Source organism: Hemiscyllium ocellatum, chromosome 11 (assembly GCF_020745735.1).
Source record: "Hemiscyllium ocellatum isolate sHemOce1 chromosome 11, sHemOce1.pat.X.cur, whole genome shotgun sequence".
NCBI lineage: Eukaryota > Metazoa > Chordata > Chondrichthyes > Orectolobiformes > Hemiscylliidae > Hemiscyllium > Hemiscyllium ocellatum.
The window spans coordinates 53542029-53554333 of NC_083411.1; the positions used below are offsets into that span (position 1 = coordinate 53542029).

Below are 12305 nucleotides of genomic sequence, written 5' to 3' on the forward strand. Positions count from 1 at the left end.
ATATGCCTTTTTCACAGCACTATTTACCTGGGTGACAACTTTCAGAGATCTGTGTACATGGACACCAAGATCCCTCTGCTCATCCACACTACCAAATATCCGACTATTAGCCCAGTACTCCATCTTCTTGTTACTCTTACCAAAATGAATCACTTCACACTTACCTACATTGAACTCCATTTGCCACCTTTCTGTCCAGCTCTGCAGCGTATCTATATCCCGCTGTAATCTGCCACATCCTTCCTCACTGTCAACAACTCCACCGACTTTTGTATCATCCGCAAACTTGCTCACCCAGCCTTCTAGCCCCTCCTCCAGGTCATTTATAAAAATGACAAACAGCAATGGTCCCAAAACAGATCCTTGCGGAACACCGCTAGTAACTGCACTCCAAGATGAACCTTTACCATCAACTACTACCCTCTGTCTTCTTCCAGCCAGCCAATTCCTAATCCAAACCTCCAACTCACCCTCAATGCCATACCTCCGTATTTTTTGCAGTAGCCTACCATGGGGAACCTTATCAAATGCCTAACTAAAATCCATATACACCACATCTACCGCTTTACCCTCATCCACCTCCTTAGTCACCTTCTCAAAGAATTCAATAAGGTTTGTGAGGCACGACCTGCCCTTCACAAAACCATGTTGACTATCCTTGATCACATTATTCCTATCCAGATGTTCATAAATCCTATCCCTTACAATTCTCTCTAAGACTTTGCCTGATGAACTCTTGCAGAGATGTCCTAGAGCTGAGATGACTGGCCTCCGGCATCCATATCCATCTTTCAGTGTTCCAGGTATGACTCGAGCAAGTGAAGAGTTTGTCCCTTGACACTAATTGATTTCAGTTTGCTCAGGCTTCTTGATGCCACACACGGGCAAATACGGCCTTGATGTCAAGGACTGTCACTTCCACCATACCTCTGGAATCCAGCTGTTTTGTTTAAACCAAGGCCAGGCACTGAGTGACCCTGCAGGAACACAAGCTGGGTGTCACTGAGCAGGTTGTTTCCGATGATTGAGAGAGTGGACTGTTAGGGCAGTAATTGGCTTTTGTGTCCAGAACATATCTGGTCAATGTTTCATGTTGTCAGGTATATGTCAGTGTTCTTACTGTACTGTAAGAGCTTGGCGATGAATTCTGGAGCACAACTCTTCAGTACTGTTGCTGTAACGCTGTCAGGGCCCAAATCCCTTGCACTATGCAGTGACTCTAACTGTTTCTTGACACCAAGTGGAGTGAATTGATTTGGCTGAAGACTGGCATCTGTGATGCTGGCGACCGTCGGATGAGGCCAAGGTGGATCATCCACTCAACAATTTGAGCTGAACATTGTTGGAAATGCTGACCAAATCTAACACCCACTAAGACAATGACAATACTAGAGGGATAGTTGTAACAACAGAATAATATTCTCTTGTCCAATTCTTGTTTAGATTCTGAACCTAATTGTCTGTAACTTTATCATAATTTCTGAACTCTGAGGATGACCTGTGCTTATATTCAAGAACAGGGATAATAAAGTTGATGGCTTATTTTCAACTTTATAAGTTCAGACTGGAGAGAAGCAACATCAGTCACCCATGGCTGCCTTATTTCAAAACACTGTCTCCCTCTTTCTCTCTCAAATTACATTAAACATATTCTAGTTGGAAATACATTGCAATTGAATTCAAGAGAACAATTTTATTTCAAATAAACAGTATTGTTTCTAAGCTCTTTTTCCTTTGTTCAATTTTAAGGTGTTGGAGTCACCATGGTCCTTCTGATCATAATTGCCAACATTTCCTATGCCTGCATTATTGGTTACAGTCTGTACTACCTGTTTGCTTCCTTCCAATCACCCCTACCATGGGCAGACCGCTTCAGTTGGTGGGGAGCAGATGAAACATGCAGCAGGACTCCCAAAGGTACAGTGTTCACTTTGACTGGGGACATTCCGTGACTGTTCATATTTTATTCTGTTGATCTGTCATAAGAAAAGTAGCCAATGCTTTCGATAACCAACTTCATTGTGATTGTACAGCAGAGAGACTTGGACAGGATCCAGCTCCAAGGATCATGTCACTGAGTCACTGAAGTGAAAGATTGTCAATAATAATTGCTTACAGGCAAGAGAGATGCTTCAAAGAAAATCATCTCTCCTTTAGTATTGTCACTGTTGGTCATTCTCAGCTGCTTTACTCTACCTGGATTATAGATGTAGGGAAGCTAAGGTAGTTTCAACCTTTTATTATCAGTACCTACATTACTACTGTCTGGTACAGAGTTCAGTTTTTCTCTTTGTTTTCATCTCAGGCTCATCTCCCTCAAAATCTTCATTCAATGTCATCAGTAACACAATGAATGATTTACATTCACTCCTTGACCTTTAGGATTAGGGGTCATGAGATTGGATGCTGGATTTTGAGCCTGAAAGGAAATTTGAAGATCAGGACGAGGACGCAGATTTCAAACGTCGTTGGTTTTACAAATGGGAGTGAGAGTAGCAACAAGTTTCAGAACAACATGTGTGTTAAACAGAGATAGGTGGAGGGACAGATAATGTTGAGGAGGTAGGGAGGCTGCAGAAAGACTTGGAGAGTAGATGAAGAAGTGGCAGATGGAACACTGTGGCAAGTGTGGAATTATGCACTTTGGTTGGAAAAGTAGAGCGCAGAATATTTTCTAAATGGAGCAAGTCTTCGGATATCAGAAGCACAAAGGAATTTCAGAGTCCTAGTTCAGGATTTTCTTGATGTGAATATGCAGGTTCAATTGGGTGCTGGGAAGGCAAATGCAATTTTAGAATTTATTCTAAAAGGCTTAAAATGCAAGAGCAGGAATATACTGTTGTGATCGTAAAGTATCTGTTCAGATTACTTTTGGCAAATTGCAAGCAGTTTTGGGCTCTGCTTCTAAGGAAGGATGTGCTGGCATTGGAGGAGGAGGAGGCTTACAAGAATGATCATGGGGATGAATGGCTTGTCATAGGAGGAGCAGTTAGGGACTTCAGGTTTCTACTTGATGGGATTCAGAAGGATGAGAGGATCTTATTGAAACTTGCAAAATACTGAAAGGCCTATATAGAGTCTGATAGGACCCGAGACACAGCCTTAGAGTGATGGTACGAAGCCTCAGAGCTGAGATGAAGGGTGAATCTGTGGGACTCATTTCTGCAGAAGACAATGGAGGCCAAGTCATTGAATATATTTAAGACAGAAAGATAGGTTCTTGATTAGTCAGGGGATCATAGGTTATGGGAGATGGCAGGAGAATGGGGTTGAGAAACATATCAGCTATGATTGAATGGTGGAATAGACTTGATAGGTTGAAAGGCATAATGATCTTCCTATCTCTTATAGCCTTATGATCTTATTTTATGTCAAAAATGTTTAAGTTGTTTCCCTCTGAGTCAAGGAAACCAATGTATGACCTGCAACTGGTGTCAATTTTAAGTACCAATAGCCAATGACTTACAACAGTGTTTGCCCTTATTCAATACATTGGGAGGTGCTCTTCTAGTCAGCCGACTATGTACATATTCTTGCTGCATTTTGCCTCTTAAGGGAAGGTCTGAGTCTTGGAAAACAAGAAATTCATGATTTAAATAATACCTTTTAATTTCCATATATCTGCATTTTGGACTCACATTCCTGTCTGTGACCCTGTGCATGGGTCCAGGAAGTTACTCTCAATCTTTTTTTTCTTATAAAACACAATTCACAAGTTTTGAAGCCTGGAAAGTGATCGTATTGGAGTTAGGGAATCAGAAATAATTAATTATCAGGATTAATATTCATTTTCTGATCCATTAATGAAAGCTTATCACATGGCTTTTGACAGTGGTAATGCCCCAACCTCTGAGCCACAAGGTTCATTTCTAACCCCCCCCCACCCCACCCCCCCAGAGGTGTGTCATAAAAGTCTGAACAAACTGATCAAGGGATGTGGGCACCACTGTCTATGCCAATGTTCATTGTTTATCCCAAATGCCCTTAGTAATGTGGTGGTGAACCACTGCAATCTATAATAAAGGTATAGCATAGATATGTATATTGTAAATATTGAGAGTTAGAACTTGTTCATAAGATGTGGATATGAAAATATAGTCATGAAAATACCTAAAAAATGTGTCAATATAATATCTGAGTTAATGTGTGAGGGGTTGAGACCTGGGAGTTTGAGACTTAAGCTTGTCGGAGTTTCTCGGAGGATCACGTGACGGCTGTTTGTCTGGTTCGAAGTCCAGGGTGAGTTCCAGTTCTTAGTTTTTCTTATTTTGTTTTAAAAACTAAAAATTTAAGTTGTAAGTTCCAGTACTTAACTTTTTTTTAACTTTTTTAAACTAAAATTTAAAAAGTTTTTTTTAAAAAAACGCCGGGTAGACCTGGAGGCTTGTGTTGCTAGGTTACCTGGGTAGGGCTTTTTCTCTATTTAAACGCGCAGGCGAGCTGTAGGCCTCAGTTTCTCGGAGGATCACGTGACGGCTGTTTGTCTGGTTCGAAGTCCAGGGTGAGTTCCAGTTCTTAGTTTTTCTTATTTTGTTTTAAAAACTAAAAATTTAAGTTGTAAGTTCCAGTACTTAACTTTTTTTAAACTTTTTTAAACTAAAATTTAAGAAGTTTTTTTAAAAAAAACGCCGGGTAGACCCGGAGGCTTGTGTTGCTAGGTTACCTGGGTAGGGCTTTTTCTCTATTTAAACGCGCAGGCGAGTAACCCGAGGCACTTCGGCAGAAGAGCCTCCCACCCGCCCTCCTCCTCTAACCGAAATAATAAGACCCGTTGCGGCAAGCAGGTAAGTGCTGCGTTTTGCTTGTTTGGTTTCTTTACATTTAGTTTTTTTTTAAAGAAAGCTAGCTTTTTAGAGGGATGGCAGTGCAGGCAGTGCAATGTTCCTCTTGCAACATGTATGAGGTGAGGGAAGCCATTAGCGTCCCTGCTGAGTACACTTGCAAGAAGTGCACCCATCTCCAGCTCCTCCAAGCCCGTGTTAGGGAACTGGAGCTGGATTTGGATGAACTGCGGATCATTCGGGAGGCAGAGAGGATCATAGATCAGAGCTTTAGGGAAGTAGTTACTCCGAAAGTTCAAGATAGATGGGTGACAGTGAGGGGGAGTGGGAGGAGGAAGCCAGTGCAGGGACCCCCTGCGGTCATTCCCCTCAAGAACAAGTATACCGTTTTGGATACTTGTGGGGGGGATGACTTACCAGGGGCAAGCAACAAGGTTCAGGCCTCTGGCACGGAGCCTGGCCCCGTTGCTCAGAAGGGAAGGGTGGAGCAAGGTAGAGCGACAGTTCTTGGGGACTCGATAGTGAGGGGTACAGACAGACGGTTTTGTGGGGGCGACAGTGACTCACGTTTGGTATGTTGCCTCCCAGGTGCAAGGGTACGTGATGTCGCTGATCGTGTTTTCCGGGTCCTTAAGGGGGAGGGGGAGCAGCCCCAGATCGTGGTCCACGTTGGCACCAACGATATAGGTAGGAAGAGGGGTGAGGATGTCAGACAGGCTTTCAGGGAGCTAGGTTGGAAGCTCAGAGTTAGAACAAACAGAGTTGTAGTCTCTGGTTTGTTACCCGTGCCACATGATAGAGAGTCGAGGAATAGGGAGAGAGAGCAGTTAAATGCGTGGCTACAGGGATGGTGCAGGAGGGAGGGATTCCGGTTTCTGGACAACTGGGGTTCTTTCTGGGGAAGGTGGGACCTCTATAAAAAGGATGGTCTACACCTGAACCTGAGGGGCACCAGTATCCTTGGGGGGAGGTTTGCTAGTGCTCTTTGGGAGGGTTTAAACTAACTCCGCCGGGGCATGGGAACCTGGACTGTAGCTTTAGGGTACAGGACCTTGAGTGTAGGGAGGTTATGAATAATGCAGCGATCTCGAAGGAGGGTGCCTGTAAACAGAAGGGTGGATTGAAGTGTGTATACTTCAATGCCAGAAGTATAAGAAATAAGGTAGGTGAACTTGCAGCGTGGGTTGGTACCTGGGACTTCGATGTTGTGGCCATTACAGAGACGTGGGTAGAACAGGGACAAGAATGGCTGTTGCAGGTTCCAGGGTTTAAATGTTTTAGTAGGATCAGACATGGGGGTAAAAAAGGGGGAGGTGTGGCATTACTTGTCAAAGATAGTATTACAGCAGTGGAATGGACGATGGAAGAGGACTTGCCATCTGAGGTAGTTTGGGCTGAGGTTAGAAATAGGAAAGGTGAGGTCACCCTGTTAGGTGCTTTCTACAGGCCTCCTAATAGTCCTAGAGAAGTAGAGGATAATATTGCGAGGATGATTCAGGAAAAGAGTGAAGGTAGCAGGGTGGTTGTTATGGGGGACATTAACTTCCCAGATATTGACTGGGAGAGCTATAGCTCGAGTTCATTAGATGGGTCGGTGTTTATCCAATGTGTGCAGGAGGGTTTCCTGACACAATATGTAGACAGGCCAACAAGAGGTGAGGCTATACTGGATTTGGTTCTAGGTAATGAACCAGGCCAGGTGTTAGACTTGGAGGTAGGTGAGCACTTCGGGGACAGTGACCACAACTCGGTGACTTTTACTTTAGTGATGGAGAGGGATAAGTGTGCGCCGCAGGGGAAGAGTTATAGCTGGGGGCAGGGAAATTATGATGCAGTGAGGCATGACTTAGGATGTGTGGATTGGAAAAACAGGCTTCAAGAGAAGAACACTAATGAGATGTGGGGATTGTTCAAGGAGCAGCTACTACGTGTCCTCGATAAGTATGTACCAGTCAGGCATGGTGTAAAGGGCCTTGTGAGGCAGCCGTGGTTTAGTAAGGAATTGGAATCCCTTGTGAAAGGGAAGAAGGCGGCATATGTAAAGATGAGGTGTGAAGGTTCAGTTGGGGCGATAGAGAGTTATAAGGTAGCCAGGAAGGATCTAAAGAGAGAGCTAAGAGAAGCGAGAAGGGGACATGAAAAGTCTTTAGCTGGTAGGATTAGGGAAAACCCAAAGGCTTTCTATAGGTATGTCAGGAATAAAAGGATGACTAGGGTAGGTATCGGTCCAGTCAAGGATAGTAGTGGGAAGTTGTGTGTGGAGGCGGAGGAGATTGGAGAGACACTAAATCAATACTTTTCATCAGTATTCACTCAGGAACAGGACACCGTTGCTGATGTGAATATGGAGTCACAAATGATGAGAATGGATGGCCTGGAAATATGCAGGGAAGAGGTTCTGGGAATATTGGAAAGGATGAAAATAGATAAGTCTCCTGGGCCTGGTGGCATTTACCCTAGGATCCTATGGGAAGCTAGGGAGGAGATAGCAGAGCCATTGGCCTGGATTTTTATGTCGTCATTGTCAACGGGAATAGTACCAGAGGACTGGAGGATAGCGAATGTGGTCCCCTTGTTCAAGAAAGGGAGTAGGGATAGCCCTAGTAACTATAGGCCAGTGAGTCTGACTTCAGTGGTGGGCAAAGTCTTAGAGAGAATGGTAAGGGGTAAGATTTATGAACATCTGGATAGGAATAACGTGATCAAGGATAGCCAGCATGGTTTTGTGAAGGGCAGGTCGTGCCTCACAAACCTTATTGAGTTCTTTGAGAAGGTGACTAAGGAAGTGGACGAGGGTAAAGCAGTAGATGTTGTGTATATGGATTTTAGTAAGGCGTTCGATAAGGTTCCCCATGGTAGGCTAATGCTAAAACTACGGAGGTATGGCATTGAGGATACATTAGAGGTTTGGATTAGGAATTGGCTGGCTGGAAGGAGACAGAGGGTAGTAGTTGATGGACTATGTTCATCTTGGAGTGCAGTTACTAGCGGTGTACCACAAGGATCTGTTTTGGGACCATTGCTTTTTGTTATCTTTATAAATGATCTAGAGGAAGGACTTGAAAGCTGGGTAAGCAAGTTTGCGGATGACACAAAAGTCGGTGGAGTTGTGGATAGTGAGGAAGGAAGTGGTAGGTTACAGCGGGATATAGATAAGTTGCAGAGCTGGGCAGAAATGTGGCAAATGGAATTCAATGTAGCTAAGTGTGAAGTCATTCACTTTGGTAGGAGTAACAAGAAGATGGATTACTGGGCTAATGGTAGGCTACTTGGTAGTGTCGATGAGCAGAGGGATCTTGGTGTCCATGTACACAGATCTCTGAAAGTTGCCACCCAGGTAAATAGTGCTGTGAGGAAGGCATATGGTGTACTGGGCTTTATTGGTAGAGGAATTGAGTTCCGGAGTCCTGAGGTCATGTTGCAACTGTATAAGACTCTGGTGCGGCCTCATCTGGAGTATTGTGTGCAGTTTTGGTCGCCATACTATAGGAAGGATGTGGAGGCATTGGAACGGGTGCAGAGGAGGTTTACCAGGATGTTGCCTGGAATGGTAGGAAAATCTTATGAGGAAAGGCTGAGTCACTTGGGGCTGTTCTCATTGGAGAAGAGAAGGTTTAGGGGAGATTTGATAGAGGTGTATAAGATGATTAGGGGTTTAGATAGGGTCGACACTGAGAACCTTTTCCCGCTAATGGAGTCAGGTGTTACTAGGGGACACAGCTTTAAATTAAGGGGTGTTAGGTATAGGACAGATGTTAGGGGTAGATTCTTTACACAGCGGGTTGTGAGTTCATGGAATGCCCTGCCAGTAGCAGTGGTGAACTCTCCTTCTTTATGGTCATTTAAGCGGGCATTGGATAGGCATTTGGAAGTTATTGGGCTAGTGTAGGTTAGGTAGGATTCGGTCGGCGCAACATCGAGGGCCGAAGGGCCTGTACTGCGCTGTATCTTTCTATGTTCTATGTTCTTGTAGACCTGACTGAGTAAGGAGGTTGGGGTATCGTCTTTGAGGGATGGGATGTCTGAAAGCTCAGTGATTGGCTGGTCCTTCCTGAGTGAGTCTGAATACATTAACTATCACATGGCTAGCACAGACCAAGTGGATCTGAAGGGACACATTTGGCGCCCATGTAGAAAGTTCTTTACTCATTTGTCTCTTCTGTTTGTGCTCCACAATGCTGACATTTCTGTCAGCTTCAAACATGGTGTATGAGACACTTTTCTTAAAATCCCTAAATGATGCTGTCATTAGTGTGAACTAATGATATGGAATACAAGGAGGGAGCTCAGTACATGTACCCAGCGTGTACAGTCTGGATAGAATGAAGGGCCAATTAAAACCATTCACAACCAATGGTGACTCAATGGAAATTTTTATCCACACAGCAAGAAGTTAGGATTGCATATGTATTGCCTGAGAGTGTGATGGAGGTTACTTTTATTCAAGACATTCAAATGGGAGATCGATCATTGTTTGAAAAGGAAGGAGTTCAGAGCTACTGAGTGGAGGAACTAGGTGAAACTCTAATTTGGATTTTCACAACAGTTTGCATCGTCTCATTCTGTGCTATAATAATTTAGTGATTCTCTGTGCTGTTGCAGACTGGTGCTCAACAAAAAACATTGTGTCTCAGTCCCTGTGTGATTTCTTTCACATGCAGGATATGCTATTGAGTGTCATAGGATGCATCTTCATGAAGTGGGAACCTTCACTGTTGATGTACCTATTTGTGTGTTAAGGGAGCTTTTGGGCCACTTGCATCTACCACTAGTACCAAACACTTTATGGAAGCCAGTAATTGAACAATGCAATTTTCTTCGATGTCATTGGATACCTCTATTGGGCACCCACCTGAAAATCTACCCTCCTAGGAAACAACAGACCAGATAGAGTGAACCCACATATTGTGCCGCTTCCCCACCCCCACCCTTCAACACATACATAAGAATGCCAATGGCAGCCAGCATACCCATTTAAGACATCTCTTAGGGAGTCAATTTACGTCTGGCAAGAAAGGCCATCCTCAAACCATCCTACCCTGGATTCAATGAGTGGACACTGGGAAAAAGAGAGGCTCTTCATTTTATATATTCCTACCTCAGTCTATGCCTCTGATTCCACCTTATGTAATGGATGGGGTTGGGTTGGGTTGCCCAGAGACCCTGATTGTACCACTAGAAATGGCAGCATTGTTCAACAAGGAGCAGTAAAGTTCTAAAACACATTCAACATTTTCTAGATCCATTTTGCAATCTTACCCTGGACGATGGATATTTTGAAGTCATTAATACAACATGGCTGCAGACGAATAATAACACTTGCCTAATTGGATCAGAAATCTCCATTCCTCACCAGGGTCCGAGTGAGCAATACTGGGAGTAAGTACATTGTTGTTTAGTATGACAGACTTCGATTAATGCTGACAAAAGAAATATTAAGTCAAAACTTCCTGTCTTCCATTCATTCTGAAAATTTGCAAGAAATACTAAAGTGAAGGGAAAATAACAGGAACAAAAAAAAAACAGAAATTGTTGGAGAAACTCAGCAGGTTTGGTAGCATCTGCAGAGAGAAAGCAGAGTTAATGTTTTGGGTCGAGCAATCTTTCTTCAGAACTGGACCTGAATCATTGACTTTGCTTTCTCCCCATAGATGCTGCCAGACCTGCTGAGTTTCTCCAGAAATTTTTGCTTTTGTTTCAGATTTCCAGCATTTGTTTTATGTTATTGGAAAATAACAGATGCTGAATGAGAGGTGCATTCCGATTGGTTGACAAGTGAACTCTGATTGGTTGAGTTGTTACACTGAGGGATGTGCCCATTAGAGCTAATTGACATTTACCTGGCAGATTTTGTTTAAATTTAAACCAGGAGGTTGATAGATTGGCCACAGCATTGCCCGAGTTAATGGCTGTCATCTATTCTGTTCATTTGAATCGGGGTAGAGCTCATACACAGTTTTTCTGTCTGCAAAGACGATCCCTGTGTATTAATATACAAAGTTTCCAGTGCATGCAAGTGTGCTACACTGGAAAATCATAATTGTAGCTTTATCCTAAATTTAATGCAAGTGTAATTACATAGAACATAGGAAAGTACAGCATAGAACAGGCCATTTGGCCTACCATGTTGTGCCAAGGTTTAATCCTACTGTAAAATAAAATGACCGAACCTACGCACCCCTCAACTCACTGTTATCCATGTATATGTCCAGCAGTCACTTAAATGTCCCTAATGACTCTGTTTCCACTACCACAACTGGCAATGCATTCCATGCATTCACAACTCTCTGCGTAATGAACCTACCTCTGACATCTCCTTTAAACCTTCCTCCTAAAATCTTAAAACTATGACCCCTTGTGCCAGTCAATCTTGCTCTGCGGAAATCTCTCTGGCTGTTGACTCTATCCATGCCTCTCATGAGGGATATGGCCTCCTCTATATTGGGGTGACAGGCCACCTACTTGCGGAACGTTTCAGAGAACAACTCTGGGACACCTGGACCAACCAACCCAACCACCCCGTGGCTCAACACTTCAACTCCCCCTCCCACTCCACCAAGGACATGCAGGTCCTTGGACTCCTGCATCGCCAGACCATAACAACACGGCGGCTGGAGGAACAGCGCCTCATCTTCCGCCTAGGAACCCTCCAACCACAAGGGATGAACTCAGATTTCTCCAGTTTCCTCATTTCCCCTCCCCCCACCTTGTCTCAGTCCCAACCCTCGAACTCAGCACCACCTTCCTAACCTGCAATCTTCTTCCTGACCTTTCCGACCCCACCCCCCCCTCCGGCCTATCACCCTCACCTTATCACCTTCACCTTAACCTCCTTCCACCTATCGCATTTCCAACACCCCTCCCCCAAGTCCCTCCTTCCTACCTTTTATCTTAGCCAGCTTGGCACACTGTCCTCATTCTTGAAGAAGGGCTCATGCTCGAAACGTCGAATCTCCTGCTCCTTGGATGCTGCCTATTTGCTGCGCTTTTCCAGCAACACATTTTCAGCTCTGATCTCCAGCATCTGCAGTCCTCACTTTGTCCATGCCTCTCATTACCTTGTATACCTCAATCAGGTCACCTCTCTTCCTCCTAATCTCCAGCGAGAAAAATCCGAGCTTAGTCAACCTCTCTTTGTAAGACAAGCAGCATCTTGGTAAACCTTCTTTGCACCCTCTCCAAAGCCTCTGTATCTTTCCTATAACAGGGCGACCAGAACTGGACACAAAATTCCAAGTGTGGTCTCACCAGGGACTTGTAGAACTGCAACAAAACCTCGCGGCTCTTAAACTCGATCCCCCTGTTAATGAAAGCTAAAACACCACATGCTTTCTTAACAACCTTATCCACTTGGGTGGCAACTTTGAGGGATCTATACACTTGAACACTAAGATCCCTATGTTCCTCCACACTGCCAAGAATCCTGTCTTTAATCCTATATTCAGCATTCAAGTTCAACCTTCCCCTTCTAAAATGCGTCACTTCGCATTTATCCAGATTGAACTCCATCTACCATTTCTCAGC

General features: G+C 44.1%; 1 protein-coding gene across 1 annotated transcript in view; it reads left to right on the forward strand.

Annotated features, from left to right (window-relative positions):
• The window catches only part of LOC132819997 (sodium- and chloride-dependent neutral and basic amino acid transporter B(0+)-like), a 205135-nt gene that overhangs the window by 168054 nt on the left and 24776 nt on the right, over positions 1 to 12305 (forward strand). Inside the window, exons 13-14 of the mRNA XM_060831928.1 lie at positions 1750 to 1917; positions 10022 to 10160. Of these exons, the coding sequence (XP_060687911.1) occupies positions 1750 to 1917; positions 10022 to 10160 (307 nt within the window). The remainder of the gene's footprint in view (positions 1 to 1749; positions 1918 to 10021; positions 10161 to 12305) is intronic.